The sequence below is a fragment of the Euleptes europaea genome, chromosome 1, assembly GCF_029931775.1.
Source record: "Euleptes europaea isolate rEulEur1 chromosome 1, rEulEur1.hap1, whole genome shotgun sequence".
Classification (NCBI taxonomy): domain Eukaryota; kingdom Metazoa; phylum Chordata; class Lepidosauria; order Squamata; family Sphaerodactylidae; genus Euleptes; species Euleptes europaea.
The window spans coordinates 72126025-72146838 of record NC_079312.1 but is presented as its reverse complement, the minus strand read 5'-3'; the positions used below and the strand labels follow the sequence as shown (position 1 = coordinate 72146838).

At 42.9% G+C, this 20814-nt stretch overlaps 1 protein-coding gene across 1 annotated transcript in view; it reads right to left on the bottom strand.

Moving 5' to 3' along the window:
• Positions 1-20410, bottom strand: part of DNAH1 (dynein axonemal heavy chain 1) — a 175425-nt gene extending 155015 nt beyond the window's left edge. The window contains exons 1-11 of the mRNA XM_056853871.1: positions 20204-20410; positions 19309-19381; positions 16279-16453; positions 13974-14130; positions 11858-11990; positions 10928-11093; positions 10266-10514; positions 7573-7730; positions 5321-5532; positions 3911-4209; positions 1820-1970 (exon numbers count right to left, since the gene is read on the bottom strand). Of these exons, the coding sequence (XP_056709849.1) occupies positions 1820-1970; positions 3911-4209; positions 5321-5532; positions 7573-7730; positions 10266-10514; positions 10928-11093; positions 11858-11990; positions 13974-14130; positions 16279-16453; positions 19309-19381; positions 20204-20410 (1980 nt within the window). The remainder of the gene's footprint in view (positions 1-1819; positions 1971-3910; positions 4210-5320; positions 5533-7572; positions 7731-10265; positions 10515-10927; positions 11094-11857; positions 11991-13973; positions 14131-16278; positions 16454-19308; positions 19382-20203) is intronic.
• Between the last annotated feature and the right edge of the window lie 404 nt (positions 20411-20814).

Here is a 20814-nt window from a genome sequence, read left to right as displayed (position 1 = left end):
TAGGGGGATACAGAAAGGAAAATATAGGGAAGGGTAAAAACCGTTTAAAACACAAAAACAATGTAGCATATCAATAAAACAATAGACTTAATCAAATACAGTGTGGTATAACAAGCATGAATATTAATCAAGTAAAAGAATATATCTAAATGTATAGTTATAATTATAAAAATATAAAAATCAATCAAATTGTCTAGCTATTGCATAATAAAAGTATGTTTTACCATTCGAAAACCCAAAAGTTATGTAACAAATGACTGGGACAAAATAAATGAAACATTACCTATTACTTATTCTAGTACTATTCAGTATATGTCAAACTTGATTAACTAGAGGTCATATAAATGTAAAATGATTCCCACTTTTCGTCAAATTGTTCTGTGGATTCGTTATGATTGGGATTCAACATAAAAGTCATTTTAGCCATAGTAACTATAACTATGACTATAACACTATGCTCTCCTGTTGCTGTTCCACCAAGCAATGCCTGTAGAAGGAGTTTCAAGGAGGCAGGAGGTATGCCATGAAAGACAATTATTGAAGGGCAAAAGACTTTTTAAAAAATCAGCAGCAGCACATTTCTAAAACAGAAGGTGGAACAGCTGTTCCTCAAGATCTTTTTTTAGTGTTATCCTCTGAACTATCTGAACTTGGATATAAAAATACGTTTTTAAAATTTGCAACAAACCTCTTCGTGAAGAATAAGATAAATGCACCAAACGTATGATTTCTTATCCTGCCACTAATTCAGTGTCAGTACTATTAATTGGGGAAATCCAACTTCTTCTCATTAAAATGTAGCATGTTTTTCTTAGTGCAAAAATGTTGGTTATATCCTCTTTCTGTACCATCTTTTCTCACCTTTCACCTTATTAAAATCGTTGAGATTTTTAAAAAATCTGTGCATGAGTTGCTGTATGAAGTGTGCAGCTTCATCTGACATTTTCCTAACTAGAAAAAATCAGGAAGTGTAATCAAACCAAAGCTTCTTTCCCTGAATCTCAGGATACATTAATTGGAGAATGGCATGACCTTTTCCCATATAGAGAAGGAGATCAATTCTTCCCGGCATGACTAGGCTGCCTTCCTATACACTTTCTGTTTCTGCAAATTTCACATGGAAGTAACTGAGGAACTTGCACTCCATTCCTAAGCAACTGTGCTGACTATCTACCTACAACAATGTTGTAATGTCCCAGTAACACTGGCAACGTTATAATGCAGAGGTAGCCAAACTATAAGTTATTTACTGGCACAGAAATACAACTCCAGTGTGTTGGAGTGGTTAGAGTGTTGGACTGGGACTTGAGAGGCCTACGTTCAAATCTTTTCTCAGCCAGGAAACTCACTGGGAAACCTTCGACCAGCCACCTGCTCTCAGAACCAAACTACAAGGGATGGCGGGCACAGATTCATCCCATGGTTGCTGCCCTTTTAAAAGCATTTGTAGTTCTTTTAAAATTGCCATGAAGCCCTGATCCAGATTAAGCATGCAGTGTGGCGGCCCCAAGAGTTCTCCCCTCTCCATGCCTTTTCAAGTCCCATAACAGCCATGGGGGGCAGTTTCTGCATCAGAATATAATCTAATCTCAAAGGGTTATTGTGAGGATAAAATGGATGATAAAAGACCCACAGATGCTATATAAGCTCATCAGAAGACAGGTGTGTTAATAATATGATAGATTTGGATTTTAAAAAGCCATCTTTTTAGCATCCCTAGTATAAGCATGTATCTCCAGTAAGTACGCAATAATATAACAGTGCCCTTTTTGAAAAATGGATCATCTGAGTGAGAAGGTATCTTAAATTCCCCACTCACTTTCTCCAGCTGTGGTATGGTGTGGGTAGCCAAGATCCCTTTATTAAACAGGGAAACAACTGCAGTCTCAAAATTCTCCACGGGTGTGCTGAAATGAACACCGGTACTGTCCAGAACCAAGTCAACTAAAAACAGGGGATTTTTCCGTGGCCTGCAGAAGGGAGAATATGGGAATCTCTGTTAAGATTGACTGTCTTCCAGCACTGACTCTGCTTTGATAAAAATGTTTTTTTTAAAAAATCCTTGAACTGAGTCACCTCATAAAAACATAAAGGCCCTGCTCCAGTTCCACTTGGGCTCATTATACACAACTAGAGGACCTTGATGGGAATATACATCCCCATCAAGAGTCACATCTATCAAGTTCAATGGGATCAGGATAATAATTGTAATGTAAATACGCATCAGGATTAGCCATGCTGCAGGATCTCACTCCCTGGACTGGGGCACAACAGCCTAAAGGGATGCCGAGAGTCACTCCTTTTTCACTGCAACAAGATTGTATTCTCTATAAACCACCGCATATATATTAATCCAGTCTGCCCTTGAAAACATGCTTGGAATGAGGCAGAATAGCTTTCCTGGGCAGTGCCTCACACAGCACTCCTGCATTACTCCAGATACATATTCTGCTAAACAAAAACTTACACAACTGCCTGTAGCTTCATTTAGACATAACAAAAAAGCCACAATTTATTTGCGATGAGCCAGAAATACTTGGGCTCACATATCCCCACTCCACCACACCTCACAACAGGGCTTAAGAGTGACTGCTTAAGTTGGTAGTATTGCTGTGATTATGATACATTGTAACCACAGCCAGGGGTAACTCCTTCCTAGTGCAGATCAAAGAATACACACAACGGAACCACACAAGGCTGTTTCCAAAATAAAATTCACAAGCTAAAAACGAGCACAATATTAACAGTGATTTGGTCTGTGTGTGCACAGCTATCATGGGGGTGGGGGACACTTGGGGCGGCATTTTGAATTGTTGGAGCAAACCAACAAGGTACATAGTAATAGAAGATGGTGAATGGAAGGGGGAGAAGAGAAGGGGAAGACTGTAAGGGAAGCAAGGAGGAGAGAACAGGGGCTGGCAACAGTGGAGGAAAATGGGAGCTGGAAGGGGTGATGGAAAAAAGGGGGAGAAGAGACAGCAGGCGTGGGTGGGACAGAAAGCAAGCAGGACAGCTAGAAAAAATAGTAAAAAAAGAGAACATTAAAACACAAAGAATTCAAGTATTGGTTTCAAATGCTCTAGGCATTGTTGTTCTAATCTATGTCAAGATTATTTAAGATAAATGTTATTTAGAAGTGCCATGAAGAACTCCCTCACCTGCCAACTGCCTCTATATAAATTGCTAAGGGATTCCGTTTTACAGCACAGCACACATTCCTAGTTTTTCTCCCAATTGGCTCAGAAATTGGGGAGGTTAAGCCTTTTTTCCCCACAACTGTTTTGAGCTGGAACAGTCTCACAGAACTACTGTTTACCCCTTCAGGAGAAACATACATGCTACCAGCTTTAATGTTTTCTTCCAAAGGGACAAATAGCAACTCTGTGGGGCCATTTCAGATTAGGATAATGTCGGGGGGAGGAAATCATCATCTTTCCGCATCATGCTGCAGAGCTGAAGTGAGCCCATAGCAGACATTTACAATGGAAAAAACTCTTGGAAGCTCCAGTCATAGAACACCCAGTAACACATCTACTTAGGCTCAGAGAAGGTTCATTAACACTATGGGTGTTAAGGATACTTCACATTAACAAATAAGCTAAAATCCCTTGCTTTACATTGCTGAGAGCTGTGTATATGAAGGCTGCAGAAAATGCCCTATTAGAAAAACAGGTCCAGTCTCTTTGCTGACCAGCCCCATCCAAGGGAGCAGGCTGAAGCATGCCAAGGAAGGGATCAGACCTATAGGTCACAGTGGTACCACCTCAAGATGGGCCTCCTAAACCACAGACTATGCCAAAAATTTCATTTCAGAACATGAAGTACTCTTGGGTTATACAGTTAGAATACAGTGATCAATGTGCTCTTTCCTTTCTTTATTACCAGTGCATCAGTTCATTTCTCTCCTTACTTGTATGGGCTGTTAACAAGGTCATCTCCCCAGACCATATCTTCACGGCAATTCAGAACACTATAGGAGGCATCCACAAAGAGCTGGACAAAGTTAACCAGCGAATCCTGGACCAGGTAACGTACAGAGTCCTGCAACATAAACTTGATAAGCTCCATGAGCTGGTGAAGCTTGGACATCTGGTACACCTCCCACTTGGTCTCATATAGGTTGTACCAGCCTTTGCCTATGTCTCTCAGGCTGCTTCTCACTGCTATCTTTAGAGTATTGATCCACGTATCCTTCAGGAACATTGAAAGCTAGAGGAAAACAGAACAACAAAACATGTCGACCACAGAGCTAACTATGCAAATGCATGTACTACAACCTTGATGGCTGCTTCTTCTAGGCAAATCAGCTTTGGGAACTGGGTGGCATGTAAAGTAGGGGAAGTGGGAAGCGGGTACTTAACCCTTCCCCACCTGTTGCTTTTCTACTGAAACTCTCACCCCTGGCACTCTCTCCTAGGGTAACAAGATCTACATTTGTAAGGGTAAACATGTGTCCAGAATACAAGGGGAGGGGGAGCACCGATAGAGCTGCAGTAGAAATATGGCAGCCTGCTTAAGCACCTTCTCATTCTCCACTGCACATCTTCTTCTGAAGCTGTTTCATCTACACAAAGCAGCCTTCAGTGTTATTACAAACATTTCAGCTTACAAAATACCATTTAGAAAGCAGACAGAACACTGCCATATATCTCAATAAACATTCCAGTAATGGTAACAACTGTTCCCATAGCAATCTACTTTGAAAGAAATCTTACTCCATAAGATTGGTTTCAGTTTAGCATTTTGATTGGGACAACATTAATGTAACATCTTATTCTTAACAACAGGCTAAGAAAAAACTCCTACTTTTACTGAAACAGGACAGCTGTAATTCTTCCTTCTAATTTCCATCTCCATTTTAAAATAACCCACAAAAAGGTGTGGCCCATTCTTTTCAGGAAACAGCATTAAGATTAAGAAAGATCAGGATTGCCAGTTGTTTCCCTTCACATTGCTTTTGTTCCTAACAGCCAAATTGCTTTGTACACTGGAGGAAATAAAAGACAGTTGAGGAATATCAGGGGTTACCTCCAGAAAAGGGAATAATAGAAACAATTGGACCTCACACAGAATCGGACCTCATGTGGCCATCTGGATCCTACCCAAATTGGTTTTGGGAAAATATAAGCCTCTTTATCACACACATGAGAATAGGACATTGTGTCTGAACAACTGCAGTCATTCTTAAAACTCCAGAATATTCTCAAGGAGCTTCTTAATATTTCTCCTTCTATAGCATACAATCCAGTAAGTCTGGTTATAAGCTTCTTACATTTTGCATAACCCCATCTCCGCCAAACATCTCTCCCCTCTGTCTTACCTGAGAAAAAGTCTGCGTCTGGGTCTGTTCAAACTCCTCTAGTCGACCATACTTAGTCAGGGTTGAATGGAACAGTGACATCGCAGCCGTTTTATTACATTCATCCCGCACCTGGCACAAAGCCATGATGACTTCTGGTCGCGTCAGGAGGGAGATAAAGGTAAAAGCTTCTCTTTGCTCATTAAACGGGTACTCTGGGACCTCAATGAGACCTGGTGGCAAAAACATGATATTAACTAAATAGCAAAAGTGGCTAAGTTATGCTAAGCTTGTGTACTGACTTGCATCTTAGGTATAGGGACACTGCTCCTCAAGCAGGTTAGGCAGGTAAGTCCTGTGGCAACTGTTCCCACTAGAGCACTTTGAAGGAGTCCTACTTTGGTTCCTAATCCATCTGTAGATTCTCTTGCCTCCAGCTTGTTCCCTGTAAAGCAGGGCCACGCCACCATCACTTCTACTCCTTACCACACCAACTTTCATCACCTCCCTCCCTGCTCTTTAAAGCGGCGAGCCCCCTTTTCCTGTGACTCCTGATTAGTTCTTTGGGTATGAATTCTCCAAGCAGGCATGCAGGCTCCAGGGCCAGCACCCAGTCACACTCCTCTGCACCTTACCTTTCCTCATTCTCTGGGTGCAGCAGGCCTTACGAAAAAGGTTATGGATATGTGCAGTAGTGGGGGGAGACTAAAAATAACGTGCCACAGTAACCAAAATTCTGTACCAAGAAAAGTACAGGCTTAAATTAACGACAGAAATAAATACATTTGTATATGTATTTATTCAAGGTATTATACCACACTTATAGACAAACCACAACATATTGAGAAAAATTCAACAAAATCAATAAAATTCATAACAGTCATTAAAATATAATATAGAATCCTGTGGACCTGTTTGCTTACTCTGGTGTTTCTTCTCTGTACAGGGAGCTTTTCTCTGATGCACAAGAATAATGGCCTCTTGTTTCACCAGAGAAAAATACTGCTGATAGCATGATGGGCACCAAAATTTCATTGGTAAAAATGGGAAAATAGCTACAGCTGCAAGCAGAACAGAAAAATGAGAGTAATAGAGCTTACAAAAGTAAACAGTTATCAACCAACAAAGGTCTTAATTAAATTTAAAAAGTTTAGATTGCCATCTGTCAGCAGTGCTGATTCTGTGACCTTAGGCAGATGATGAGAGGGAGGGCATCTTGGCCATCTTCTGGTCACTAGGGGTGTGGAGGGGGGAGGTAGTTGTGAATTTCCTGCATTGTGCAGGGGTTGGACTTGATGGCCCTGGTGGTCCCTTCCAACTATGATTCTATGTCTTGGAAAATCAAAATATCATCCCTTGGGCACCTGGAACTTAAAAGAATAAACACTTATTGAACAGGTGCAGGGAAAGATTCCTTTGGCCAGGCTCAGTAGTAGGAAAGGCTGGCTCTGGTATGTGAACATATTTTATTTTGCGTGGAAAGGATTAAGGAAGTATAGGAGTAAGTCTGATTCTTCTGGACTTGTGGGGTTACTCCTATAAGTACAATTCAACATCCTTCTTCCAAAAAGCATGGTTGAGATTTAAAATATGTAAGTCACCTAGTTTGGTTAAAAGCGAGTTCACAATGCAAAGGTTAAATACAGAGTGGATTCACATTGTGCATGTATGCAAGGATATCTTATTGACGGGGGCTGCAACCCTAAGAACACTTTCCTGAATAACATGGGACTTACTTCCAAGTGGACTTGCTTAGACTTTGTGCCTAGAGTAAGGATCAGCCCTTGGGGGGAGAGGAAAACACAGACCCATCGTGCTGGCAAAAATCAGGCCAAAATGTTATTGATTCCAGGTGCAGCACAGGCTGGGGACAATGGGTGTGATTGACAGCCCAATTGCTGTCAGCACCTTCCCCAGCCTGCCTGTTTGGGGTAACTGGGGACAGAGGGGTGGTATTGGGGCTGGAAGCAGCACAAACAGCTGTTCCTAGCCATCACCATCCTCTGGGATGTGTGGCCAATGTTTCAGCCCCAGGCTGGCTGTCCTGCCCCCCTCCCAGAGCCCCTTAAGGGGACTCCCGTTTTGGTCATGCAAGGAGCTCACCCTGCGCAACCTGCAAACCCCCCAAAAAGATACTACTCTGTGACATAATTAGTATCTTAACACTGTCTCCTTCTGCATCACATATAGCATGGTTTAAAGTTAATTACAACAAACAATAGAGGGTTTTTTCAGCCTGGAAAGAGCTTGTCCATCTCTGCTGTGCCACCTACCCTTGTCTGGCACCTTCTCTTCCTCTTTGTCAGGCAGCGTGACATAAGAGAATGTCTGAGGCTTGGAAGTGACAATTCTGTCAAAGTTAATCTTGTTCACGGTACGCTCGTAGTCTAGGGACACTTCCTTCCCCAGGTGGTACAGCCGATTTAAAATGCTAAGTATAATTAAAAAACTAATTAACAGAATGAACAATGACCACTCAAAATGATACATCTGCATCACTCATATCTGCCATCCCATATTCAATTCCCTTGTGTTCACTTACACTTTGCTTCTTCATTAAAAGTGTCTGAAGTGCATTAGCAGGTCCTCACGGTAGACCTGAAATGGGGCAGCAGGCGATGCTGAAAGGTGAGGAGCCAGTGGGGTACAACTTTGTGGCACCTAGGACGGTATGGCTAATGACTGCGCGGAAGAACTTTAGAAACTATATTTCCATTTTTGTTTCTTGTTTCCCTCCTAAACCCTCTGTAATTGTCAAGCGGGTTACAACGCTGCTCTATATGCACTGAGAATTTTCCTTCTCCATTTCTCAGTCTGCAGGAAGGGTTTGCTATATGGACCTTGGGAAGGACATCGGTTATGCCCAGGGCACTGCGCATTGGAGGAAGGATGTCTGAGGGTATTTAAGCCCTAGGAGTGCTCTACTCCTCCTTCCATCCTTTGCCAGACACCGTTTACCCAGCCATCTTTCCCTTGAAGGGGCAGTGCAAGCATGAGCTGGTTGATTCACGGCCAAGTAGGAATGTTTTACCTCCAAGTGAGATCTTTTATAACTGCTGTTCCAAATTGGACAGGAGAGGAGGTTTTTTTCACCCACTCTGCACAGCCCTCCACCCCAGACCATTGTGTGCCTTGTATAATCAATACATTTTGGACTTGGGAATCGTCCTAATTAGCCAGCACAATTATTAGGTGACAGAATGCAAAGCCAGGAGGAGGCCAACTGGAACGCTCAAGTGACAGGGCTGTCTTAAGGCATATATTGTAAGAACTGGGGTAGGGCAGGGCTTGCTCTATAAGGCTGACATGACAAACGGCAGACTGCCCCAGGTTCCTGGGGATTTAATCTGGGGATTTGAATGTGGCCACTAATGGGGGACATGGGGAAATTTCCTTCATAACTCCCATTTTTCACCAAGTATAATGGGGGAGGGGTGTCAGTCAGAACCACGATGCATCCCATCGACCACTCAGTTACATTCCAACAATTTGAGGACAACCTGAACAAGGCAACCTTCTAGCCTCCTTTCCTCAGAGGTCTATTTATTTAGGCTACTCTGCAGTTCTTTCTATAAATCTGTGGCCTGGCTAAACACAAATTCATGTGCCACATGATCCTTCTGGAGTTGAGGGCCGATATAAAGTTTAAATGGGTAGAAACAATTGTACCTGAATCATATGCTCCATCCAATCCAACAAAAGACACTGAAGCAAGGAAGCAGCCTTCCTTGCATGTAGCAGATGAGGATGCACATCTGGATGAGCCTCCTTATCCACATTACCGTGCTCATTTGGGCCCAATCAAAGTGTCTAATATGTCTTTGGGTGCACATGGAGATGTGCATCCCCACCAGACTCTCAATTATTCTGCGTAACTAGTTGCCTGCAACTCATGCTGGATCATGGCCACTGTTCTTGCATGCACAAGCACAAACTAGCCTGGGATAAACCTACATTTGAATGTGAAAGTCACATGGGGGAATTTCTCAAAACCTCTTCCACATATCTTCTAAAAGCATAAAATACCTGACATACTGGTGCAGTCCCAGATTTCAAGCTATTATTATTTTACTGTATTATCATCACCCACCTCTACTCTCAGCATATTTTTGTCCAGCCATAGAGATATTCATAGTTTCTACTTTTGTTCAAAAATGTATTGCTTTTCACACCTCTGTATCTGAATGCAGGAAAAACTGTCACAGCTCAGTGAAGTGGACTGATATATCAATGACACTACTGGCTGATGATTCATCTAGCTTAGGGCGGCTCAAATTTTCCAGACCATGGAGTCTACAGAACAGCAACTGCAGGGGTTTATGCTCTCCTCACATCCATACGGAGAGTTCTCCTTCCATTCATTTATACATTATTCTTGATCTAATATCTGAATATGCATTAGCTGTTGCTAATAAGTAGAAGAGCTTCACCCTGGTTAGGAGCCAGCTCTCACTAAATCGCAAGAAGGAGCATGAACCACCCAAAAGGGCTCCTGAAAACAGTCTAAGTTCTGTTTAGATCAAGGATGAACACACATGAACACATGAAGCCGCCTTATACTGAATCAGACCCTTTGTCCATCGAAGTCAGTATTGTCCCAGTAACACAGGTTAGATTGGTGCTCCTTAACTTTCCAAAGAGCTGTGTGTCTTATCTGGTCTGGCGTTGTAGACAGGATGACATCGAAGTTGTATCTAACTAATTGCAGATTTATGAACCTGTTTGTGGTTTCTACTTTGGTGCTTAAAAAATTATGTTTGCCTCTGCAGGCAACACTTCTCAGGGTGCCCAGCAGAAGGAGCAAGTAGAAAAGAAAGAATAGAAAAGGAGATCAAGAGGGAGGGGACTATAAAAGTGCCCTGTTGTGCATTCCTTAGAATAAACAAGATATGAAAAAGCACAGACATGGTTTCAGTATTTCAGTTAATTAATGTCATTGTCCATAAAGAATCAGCACAACACTTACACACTTCCCTTTCTCAGACGTGGAGTGTTCACTGCCAAATGCTTCATCCGCAGAAGACTCTTCTCTTCAATGCTTTGCAATCCGTCCACAGGCATACAGTCCACATACAGATTGTACAATAACAGTGCCTGCGTTTTCTTCCGCAAGTCGTTGGCAGAGATTACTCGCTGGGCAAACACACGTGGATCCTCTGCGAGAAAAAGTAAACTGACTCGGGGAACCCAGTACTGACATGGCATCAGGGGGATTCTTCTCCCTGGGAAGAAATCAAAAAGGGAATAAGAATTAAGGCTACAAGAATACATAACAGATGCTAGTAGCCTTGGGCACCAAAAATGGCCCATGTGTACTATTGCTAAGTTGGCATACTCAGGACTGTAAAACCAATGAAGAACTGGAGCTGGGATTGCAGAGCAGAAGTGTGAGCTTGCCTAAATCAGTCCAATGCCATTTGTGAGGGTACAAAGCATTTTACAAATAATTTTGATTTTGTCCACATAGTTCTTCAAGAAATCACCAGCAGAAAGAAAAAATGTCCAGCCTCCTCTAAGTAAAGGGATAGGTGGCTCATCACAGCGCAGGGCTTTGATGAAACTAAGGCAGCTAACTGGGGAGCTGTTGTTCTTCCTCTTAAGTCCTCCCCACAATACAATAATAATGGCCTACCTTTTTTAGTAATTCCTCCGTTGAGTATTGGTCTCCGTTTTCTGTCACGGACAAGGCCCAACGGGTCTGTCTTATGTACCAAGTACAGTTTTGTCTCCTTATCGTAATCCAAGACCCCAACATTTATCCACTTATAGATCAAGTTTTGGCTTTTGGGATCCTCTGAGAAATTAATAACAGACAAGGCTTTACATCGTCATCATTGCCCTAGTTAAAATGTTCACAGTAAGTAATCCTCATTGTCATACAGCCCTAATATTTCCCTCTCTGATCCAGGCTCCACATTTTTTTTCTCCTTTAATTGTTAGTTAGTTTATTTATTTAGAAAACGTCTACGCCACTTCTCTGGAGAATGTGCTTGAGATGGCTATGGCGAGTTAGATATCGCAATATACAGATGTATTTTAGGTTGACATTATCATGGAGAAACATCTATAAGCAAACTTAAGTGTTTTCAACCTAATGGATGAATTTTCAGAGTTGCTTAGCCTCTGCAACTGGTGTTAACACTCAGCACACCCGATTCTTTCATTGTACACTCAGAAATTGAGGCATTACAATTAATCAGAAACTCCTTTTAAAATTATGGTTTATGTGGTATTTCATGAAATGCGTATACAGTGACATGGAAGTTTATGTTTACACACCACCTTGTGACTTTCCATGCTGAAAGACAGATTTTGTTTTTTAAAAAACCAACAACTTCTAAGCGTCGTTGGTCAGAATCCAAAGAGCTATTTCAATTAACAGCTCCAGGGAGGGGGGATTAAAAAAAAACAGTAAAACATTTCAAACACTAAAAATATTTAATCCTGAAGGCTTTAAAAAATTTAGACAGGAGGTATCCTTTCCCACTGTATTTAACTATTACTTTGTATCCTTGTCACAGTGGGCAGTAAGCTAGTGCCACTGTATCTATGCTTTACCATGCCCCAGGACATCATCTGTAGGTAGAAGCGCTTTTCCTGGAACTGGCTTCCTGTTTTCGGACCCAGGCTCCACCCCCAACAAGAGCCACTCTTCTGGAGTACGGCAATCGTACTCTTCATCGTCAAACACCTAAAAAACAAGAAGTGTGAAAGTAAGCCTCTGTAGAAACATCAATCATTCATAGAACTGCATTCGTAGAACTGTATTTTCAACTGACTATGTTGTGTAACATTAACATGTGTCATTTATTTAAGCAAAATATTTTTATCCCTTTTCTTGACACAAAGTTTTTTAAGATGGCTAAAACTAAATTTTATTTGGGGCTCTTTTATACCAAAAAAGCAGAGTAAAATATTTTAATAAATAAAAATATGTAAATACATAGAACCCTTTAAGTACACAGCCACTTTCGCACACACATCAAGATTCTTTGGTTCTCCCTTTCTGAGTCCTGCCCCACGTGTTGCATCAGAAGTCAATCTTGGAGGTCCACAACAATTTGTGTGAAGGGGACAGGGGGATGCATGATGGCCATGGTAAGAGGAGGGCTAATCTGTGCATGCACAAAATCCATTCTTTGGATCCTGCCCAATATTTTGTAGGAAGTGCTCCATACATGGTCATATATTTTGCTGGATCAAAACCTTCTCTCAAACATCAAGGTATGCAAGTTCCACGTAGCACTACAACAACCATCAGATCCACTCCCCTCCTCCCCCATCCAATAACGTCCTTGTATTTTCACTAACTTGGTTACCCTGGGAGCCCATGGAATTAGGCAAGTGACTTATTTTCACAAAATTGGGGGAGGTCAGGAGGAATGTTTCTCTGAGGGCTGTGGTGGCATCCCTGTTCCCCCCAGTGCCAGACACAACGTACAGCAGCAACCTGCAAATGGTAATTTGATGCCCAGAGTTACACACAGAAGGTCTGATAACATGCAACCAGCTTGTTAACAAATGCCATTTGTGGCTTGGTGTAGTGGTTGGTATGGTGTACAGCTGGCATGGTGTAGTGCAAGGATCCCCAACATGACACTCACAGGCACCACTGCGCCCGATACCTTTCCTATCGCCCAAGTTGGTTTAGAAAGTAGGTGGGAACAGATGTGGTTTTATTCTCTCACTCCTCTTTCCCAGTGTATTTTTTTTTAAAAAAAATATTCCTCGTCTCCTCTTGTTTTCTGCTGCCCCAGAAGGTCGAACCAGAACCAATGGGTTGAAATTAAATCAAAAGAGTTTCTGGCAAAACATTAAGAACTTTCTGACAGTTAGAGCAGTTCCTCAGTGGAACAGGCTTCCTCGGGAGGTGGTGGGTTCTCCTTCTTTGGAGGTTTTAAAGCAGAGGCTAGATGCCATCTGTCAGCAATGCTGATTCTGTGAACGTAGGCAGATCATGACAGGGAGGGCAGAAAGGGTTATGTCAGTGTTTGGCTGTTGTGGCCCTCTCTTAAATGCCCAGGGAAATGCCAATCGCCACTTTGGGGTCAGGAAGCAATTCTCCTCCAGACCAGATTGGCCAGGGATCCTGGAGGGTTTTGGTTTTTGGCCATCTTCTGGGCATGGAGTTGACGTTACTGGGGATGTGGGGGAAGGTAGTTGTGAATTTCCTGCATTGTGCAGGGGGTTGGATTAGATGATCCTGGTGATCCCTTCCAACTCTATGATTCTGTTCTATGATTCCTCTGTGCTTGGACTTCCTCTATGTGTGTGCATAAACAGTTGGCTCCATCTCTTGCGGCGGCCATTTTGTGGTTGGCCCCATCTCCTGTGGCAGCCATTTTGTGGTTGTACCCACCACCCTGTGTCAGAATTCCAAATCTGCCCACAGGCTCAAAAAAGTTGAGGACCCCTGGAGTAGTGGTTAGAGTGTCAGACTAGGATCTGGGAGACCAGGGTTCGAATCTCTACTCTGCCATGGCAGATCACTGGGTGATATTGGGTCAGTCACTGTCTCTTAGCCTAACTTATTTCACAGGGCTGTTGTAGGATAAAGTGGATGAGGGTAAAGTGGACGAGGGGATAATGTTGTTGTAAGTGGAGTGTAAATATGTAAAATAAACTAATTAATTAATAAGCCTTTGAAAACTCTGAAGATACCATTTTGACTTACCTGTAATGGAAGATAGATAGGGAAAAGAGGGTCTTTGTTCTGCTCAATGGTTGGCATATTTGCAGGGTCCTGGTGTCTTGGCATCAGATCATTGGAATCTATGCCTGCACTGGCTAATAGCTCAGCGATATCTAAGCTGAGATATAATCGCCTTCTCCTAGTTAAACAGGAAGATTAAATGGCTTGTATTTACAGGAAACCATTATTGATTCAATGGCCTTTTATCTTTTTCAGTGAATGACAAATATGCTAAAACAAATGAGACAATATATCAGTAGCAGGACATTAGAACACAGAAACATGAACAGAATTGCAATTAGATTAGACTAAGCGCTGAGAGACATTTGCAGTGTTAAGATCATCATTCACAAGGGCTCCATCACATCAGTTTCATGTAGAAAATTGTACATCTATGTCTACTTGGTAATCATAAATCAGTATTTTAAGTGGTTTCTGGTGCTCTCTGCATACCTGTTTCTCACTAATTCTGTAGAAGATATCTCCACATTATCATTATGATCATGGGAGTTTTGCTCTGTATGCAAGTGGCAGTTACAAAATCATAATAATGGTAGCCTTTGCAAAATTATTCCATACATTAAACTCCTTTCTTATCCACTAGAACTTATTTTTTGGATTGCACCAGCAAAGACAGGCCATTACAACCTTTTGGACAATCCAATAAATAAATTGAATAGTTGAGCTAAGAGCTCCTCTGCAACTTCACTCTGAGGAGTATTCTGTGTCAGTCGGTCAGTGCATAATCCTTTCTTTGTTAGAGCCTCAGGCTGCAACATAGTGGGGAAAGTTAGGTTAAAGTCCAGATATTTTTCAGTTCAATTGCATGCAGAGTTAGATATGCCCATGCCCATCAGAAACAATGGCCTTAGATGAACTTAACTGCATAGGATCTTTGCCTTAAAGATGGGGTTGCCAGACACCCTCCAGGGGCAAGGGATCCCCCAATTTGGCCCCCTCTCCCGATGCCATTCAGCTGGCCAGCTGGGGTCTTACTGGGCTTAAAACGAGGCCCCAGCAGCGCGGTACATTACTTCTGGAAGTTATGTCATCATGTCCATGATGTTGAAGGAGACGCTCTGATATTTGGGCAAACCTCTATGGTAAAAACAGTCTATACCCGTGTTGGCGAACCTATGGCACGCGTGCCACAAGCGGCACGCCAAGCCCTTTCTATGGGCATGCGTGGAGCCGCCCCCGCCCCCGCCCGTCCCCTCCTCGCGGCCTCGGCGCCATCTGTCTCCGTTACCCCACTCCGCCTTAGCAGCAGCAGCAGCACCGCCGCCCCACCCAGGCGCCGCTCCAGACCCCCCGCCGCCCGCTCATGCTCGGCCCCGAGGGCTGCCCTGCCGGCCGCACCACTACGCCCGCCAAGTCGCCCCCGCCCCCTCTTCCGCCGCCCCCTTGGCTGCCCGTCCCCCTCCTCCGCCCCTCCTCGCGGCCTTGGCACAAGTTTCCGCCGCGCTGCAGCCAACTTTGTCGAGGGGCGGGGGCGACTCGGCGGGTGTAGTGGGGCGCCCGGCAGGGCAGCCCTCGGGGCCGAGCATGAGCGGCCGCAGCGGGTCCAATAAGCCCCCCTGCAGAGTTTTGAGAATGCAGATGGGGAACATGGTGTTTGTCAGTCATTGCCATGATTTAATTTTATGGATGACAAAGGATAGTACAGTTAGTTCTGAAAATGAAATCCTTAAAGTGTGGAATTCTCTGCCAAATAATTTTAAATCAATGAAAGCACTTGGGATTGCTTTCCTTACTTTGTTTGGATCATTTTATGCTTGTGAGCATGAGATGTTAACGTATGAGTTGTTTTTTCTAAACTAAAACCTCAGTATTCAGGTTAAATTGCCGTGTTGGCACTTTACGATGAATAAGTGGGTTTTGGGTTGCAGTTTGGGCACTCGGTCTCTAAAAGGTTCGCCATCACTGGTCTATACCATAGAGTTTTTGCCCAAATACCGGAGTGTTTCACTCAGCGTCGCCAACATGATGACATTACTTCCAGAAGTGGCGTCAGCGAGCTGGCACCCGCCTCCTCCATAGCTGTTAAGTCAACCCCCCGTCCCCTGACAGTTGCCAAGGGCAAACTGGCAAACCTACTTAAAGACTAAATCCTGTGCAAAGCAATATGTAAATAAACTTATTTATTCAATAGGCTTTGCCATGCCTAACTGAATAGGACCTGGCTGCTAGTTATATAGAAGTTTAATAACTGCATAGCCAAATATAAAACAAATCTTACTTGTCCACATTGAAAGCAATCCCTTTGAGCCCCCTTTCCCCAAATTACCTCTCAATCTCTATCTTCCGAGGGCACTGGCCTGGAAGTACTGCAAAGGGAACTTGTACTTTTGGTTTATATGCTTGCAGAGGAAAGTCTGACTCTTTGATTATTTCTGTAGTTTGTCCAACCTGTTGGCTGTCCAAGATAAGCCCAATATTCTCTGGAGTATCAAATGTTGTGACTAACAAGAAAAAAAATTGAGAAAAGTAATTGTTTATTTATTTGGCTATAACTTATCCTGACTTGGAAGGTCAGAGCAGCAAAACTTCCTTTTTACCTGGAAGTAAAGATCCCATTAACATGTACAGGACATTTTTTGCAGGACTGTTGGCAATCCTATTCACAGAGGCAAATGTTTTCTTTATAAATGCTGGCATATATGCAGGCAGCACTGAACACAGAGGGTAGTGGAGGCAATGCCAGACATACCATGCCACTGCAGAAGTAGGCAGCATCTGCCAATGCCTTACTGCCATATACTGGCAAACCTGAAGGATTGCCAACCTACAGGTTGGGCCTAGAGGTCTACCAGAATTACAACCGATCTCCAGACTACATAGATCAAATGACGCCTTTGGAGGATGGACTCTGTGGCATTATACTCCCACGAGCCCCCCCCCCCAGCCCTGCCCCCCCCCAATGGCTCTACTCCCAAATCTCCAGGAATTTCCCAGCCTGGAGCTGGCAACCATATGACACAGACAGGAAAAAGACATGAAGTATCAAGGGAAAAGAGGGGGATCAGGAAAAGAACTCCCTCCCCCAATGATTTCCCCCTTATGGCTTTAAACTTTCCAGAAATTTTACACCTGCAGATATGTAGCACTGCCTATTGAAGGAACACTGGAGGCAAATGTCACATGCCTCCCAAAGATAGGATGTGTCTGTCATATATGTATGGCAATCAGGGAGAGAGGGAGAGAGGGAGAGAGGGAGAGAGGGAGAGAGGGAGAGAGGGAGAGAGGGAGAGAGAGAGAGAGAGAGAGAGAGAGAGAGAGAGAGAGAGAGAGAGAGAGAGAGAGAGAGAGAGAGAGAGAGAGAAGCAGATAGTGTTGGATTGTGAGGGCTTTGTTATGCCCAAATCCCTGTTAAATTAGCAGAGTGCACAAAGGCTGTTGTGCGCAGAGAAGCCCATCCAAACCTCTGTGTGTGCCAGGAACAAAATTGCTAGGAGCCTTTTGTCTATTTAACTAATATACTTCATTTATTGTAGGAAATCCATTTCTGGATAGGATAAAGTATAGTTGCCTATCTAATCTAACTAACTAGGATGGACATGTGTCCTTCCCTCATGGTGGCAAGATGGAGAAGAGTGTCAGTGTGTGTGAGGAGGTGGGGAAGAAACAGGAAAGAAGGAAGCTTCCCTAAGAGTAGCAATCTACATATCAAAGGGATAGGTCAGAGCAGTAGAGAAAGGATGCCCCAGTGTCTTGTCCCCTCTATCTCTCTGACTCACTAGTCTTGTCCCCCTCTGGAGTCTGAGGTTAAGAGACAGCACAAAGTCCTTCACTTCCAACAGATAGATCAGGCAGCAGTTACCAGATGAGACGTGAGGGGTTTCAGATCCATCAGATCCATCCTGAGGATCTGATACCCTTCAACAGCTTGAATTCTCATTAAAAGTAGTTTGACGGTTAATCTTTTCTCCCTGTGCTGTTTCCCTTATTAACACAGAGGAAGGGAGAACAATGTCCTAAGCCATTTTGAGCCCCCGTTAGGGATGAAAGCAATAGGCAGACGGAATCACTCCCCCTCACACACCTAGGGTTGAAAGTTCTGGGTGGGGAAATCCCTGGAGATTTGGGGGGGGGGCTGAGGAGGGGGGGTTAGGCAGGGGAGGGACTTCAATGGGGTATAATGCCATAGAGTCCACCTTCCAAAGCAGCCATTTTGTCCAGGTGATCTGATCTCTGTCACCTGGAAATCAGTTGTAACAGCAGAAGATCTCCAGCTACCACCTGGAGGCTGGCAACCCTACACACACCTCCCCCAGATAGAGAAAAAAGACAGGCAACTTCCTGTTCACATACGAGCAGGAGGACCTGGGAATAGACTTTGCTGATGAGGAGCTGGAAGCTCAGCAGCCCCCAAACTCTGCCAGGGCTTCCATAGTATTATTTGATTGTGAGCGACAGAGATAAACTCAGCTTGTTGCCATAATCATGTGCTCCTGGCCTTCGTGCATGGAGAGTGAATGAATGCTTCCTGGGTTCAGAAACTGCGGTGTATTTACTGTATGCATTATAATGGAACAGACTGCTTCCCCCCTCTGATATTTCTGTTCCTTCATGGGGCGGAGTCTCTGTTTGGTGTTGAGGGCAGGAGCTATCTTGCTCTACCCACCATCACAACCAGATAACAGAGAGAACAGTGGCAGCACAGCAAGGCAAATCCATTACAAACTGGCCTCAGATACTGGAAAGGTTGGACCCCATATTCTATTCTGCTGCCTAATGGCTTGTTTTAGTAATGCCCTTTTTTATACTATGGTTTTTAATGGGAAGGCAACTCAAGCAGGACTCTGAAGTGACGGCACGGAAATATTCTAGATAAATAAACAACAAATGTCACGTGCATTGTTCTGATCTCACATTCATGTTTATGCAACACACACAAACACAAAACAAAAGTGTTTCAGGAACATAATTCTTTTAAGTATTGAATCAATACTCTCTTCCAAACCCTCAAGAACAAAAGCAATGCCTCACTTCCCATTCATTTTCAAGTTCCTTGAACAAGCCAACTCTCTTACCATATCAATTTTTTTTTCTATCTCCTATGATCCCTTCAGTATGGCTCTCATCCACTTTACTGAAACTATGCTTACTTAAGTTTGCTACCATCTCCTTGTCTCTAAACTCAAGGCTGTTTATTCTGCCCTCATTCTACTTGACTGCTCTGCTGCTTTTGATGCTGTCAAAGATCAATCATGCTCTTCAGTATTTTCACTTTTTTAGTTCCAGGACCTCAGTTCTCAACTTTCTTTCTTTCGCTTAGTGAGAAATGTGATGAAAGTATCTATTTTTATGTACTTACCTTTTGGTGTGTGCTCTTCAAGCTCTGACTGTTTCAACAAGTCTTTGTACACATTAGGACCAGCACACACATCCTACAGTTGTGAACAAGAATGGAAAGCCTCAAAAGTACATAAAGAATTATAGGCACACAATTTATCACACAAGGAGGAGAAACACTACAACTATTTACATATGTTATGAATAATTCGGCTATAAACATAAATATCTAGAAATTTGCTTCCATTTGTACAGAAAAAGTATGACATGTAAAGTAAAACCCTATGGCTTGTGCAATTCTGTGAGCATTTCTCACAAAAAATGCCAAAAATCAAAATCAAACTTTCAGTCCCTACAGAAGAGAAAATGTCAAAGCTTCAGAATTATAGAAGAACTTCCAGTAATCATGAGAGGGAATGGTTGACCAATTTTTTATTTTATTGACAATATAAATCTACCAATTTTTCCATAAGCCTGAATGCTCTTTCTCCATTCTAGAGACTAACCTTGAAAAAACTCTCAAATTCCACACAAGTCAATAAAATGAACCCAGTGTTACAGCATACAGAGCGCCATTACTTAGGCCAATAACTGCAGAGTGAAGCCGCTGATAAAATCATCTAAGATGTTACAGAATAGGGATTGCTACCTTCATGAGCATCATTCAGAGGGCAGCCCTCAAAGCTCCTCATTGTTTTTGAGGCCCTGAGTTCATAGGATGAAATATCCAACAAAATAACATTTACTTTTTTCCTTCTTATGATGTGACAGATAGGTTTTGGATGGATTGGGCAAAAAACAAAGTAACAGAGTTTTTAAAGTATGTTTCTCCATCTCTAATGCCAGTTTATGACACTTATATGGGGCTTGCTTGTAGTCTAATGGAAGACAGAAAAATGAGGTTCTAATATATTTACCCCCAAGAGATCTGAGGCTCCAGGTGTAAGGACATCAGAATAAAATCCTCGTTCTTTAATCACTGGGTATTTCTTATGCACTGTTCTTTGGAGATTGTCAGTTGGAGGTGAGCTAGGTCCTGGAGAGTCTGAAATCTGAATGCTGTGATAAGGAGGATAGGGACTCCGCCCTAATGTGTTTTTCAGTTCCTTCTTGGCTTTATCCATTCTGCTCTGTATATCTCAGACAGGAGAAAGGCACCACGGGGCACTCCTTCACATCAAATCAAGAAAATGAACCGCCATTAGTATTTCTGTATTGTCAAGAACCGCTCATTGGACAATTCCTTAATCAAATTAAGGGATGAAGAGGCATACCTAGAAGTCATGTTTAGGCTTCATCTATGCAATGAAATGTGTTGGGGATCATGCCTGTTGAAAACCACTGCTCTGACACAAAATGTCTTTGCCTTGACAAATTGCAGATGTTTAAGGCCAGGGGCATAAACTATAGAAGGGGGGGCATCAATCCTTATTAGAAAGGGATATTGCTTAGAGAGCAAATGCTTTACATGCAACAGGTCCCAAGTGCAATAAGGACCGACTCACACAATTAGGGCTGTTGAAAAAAA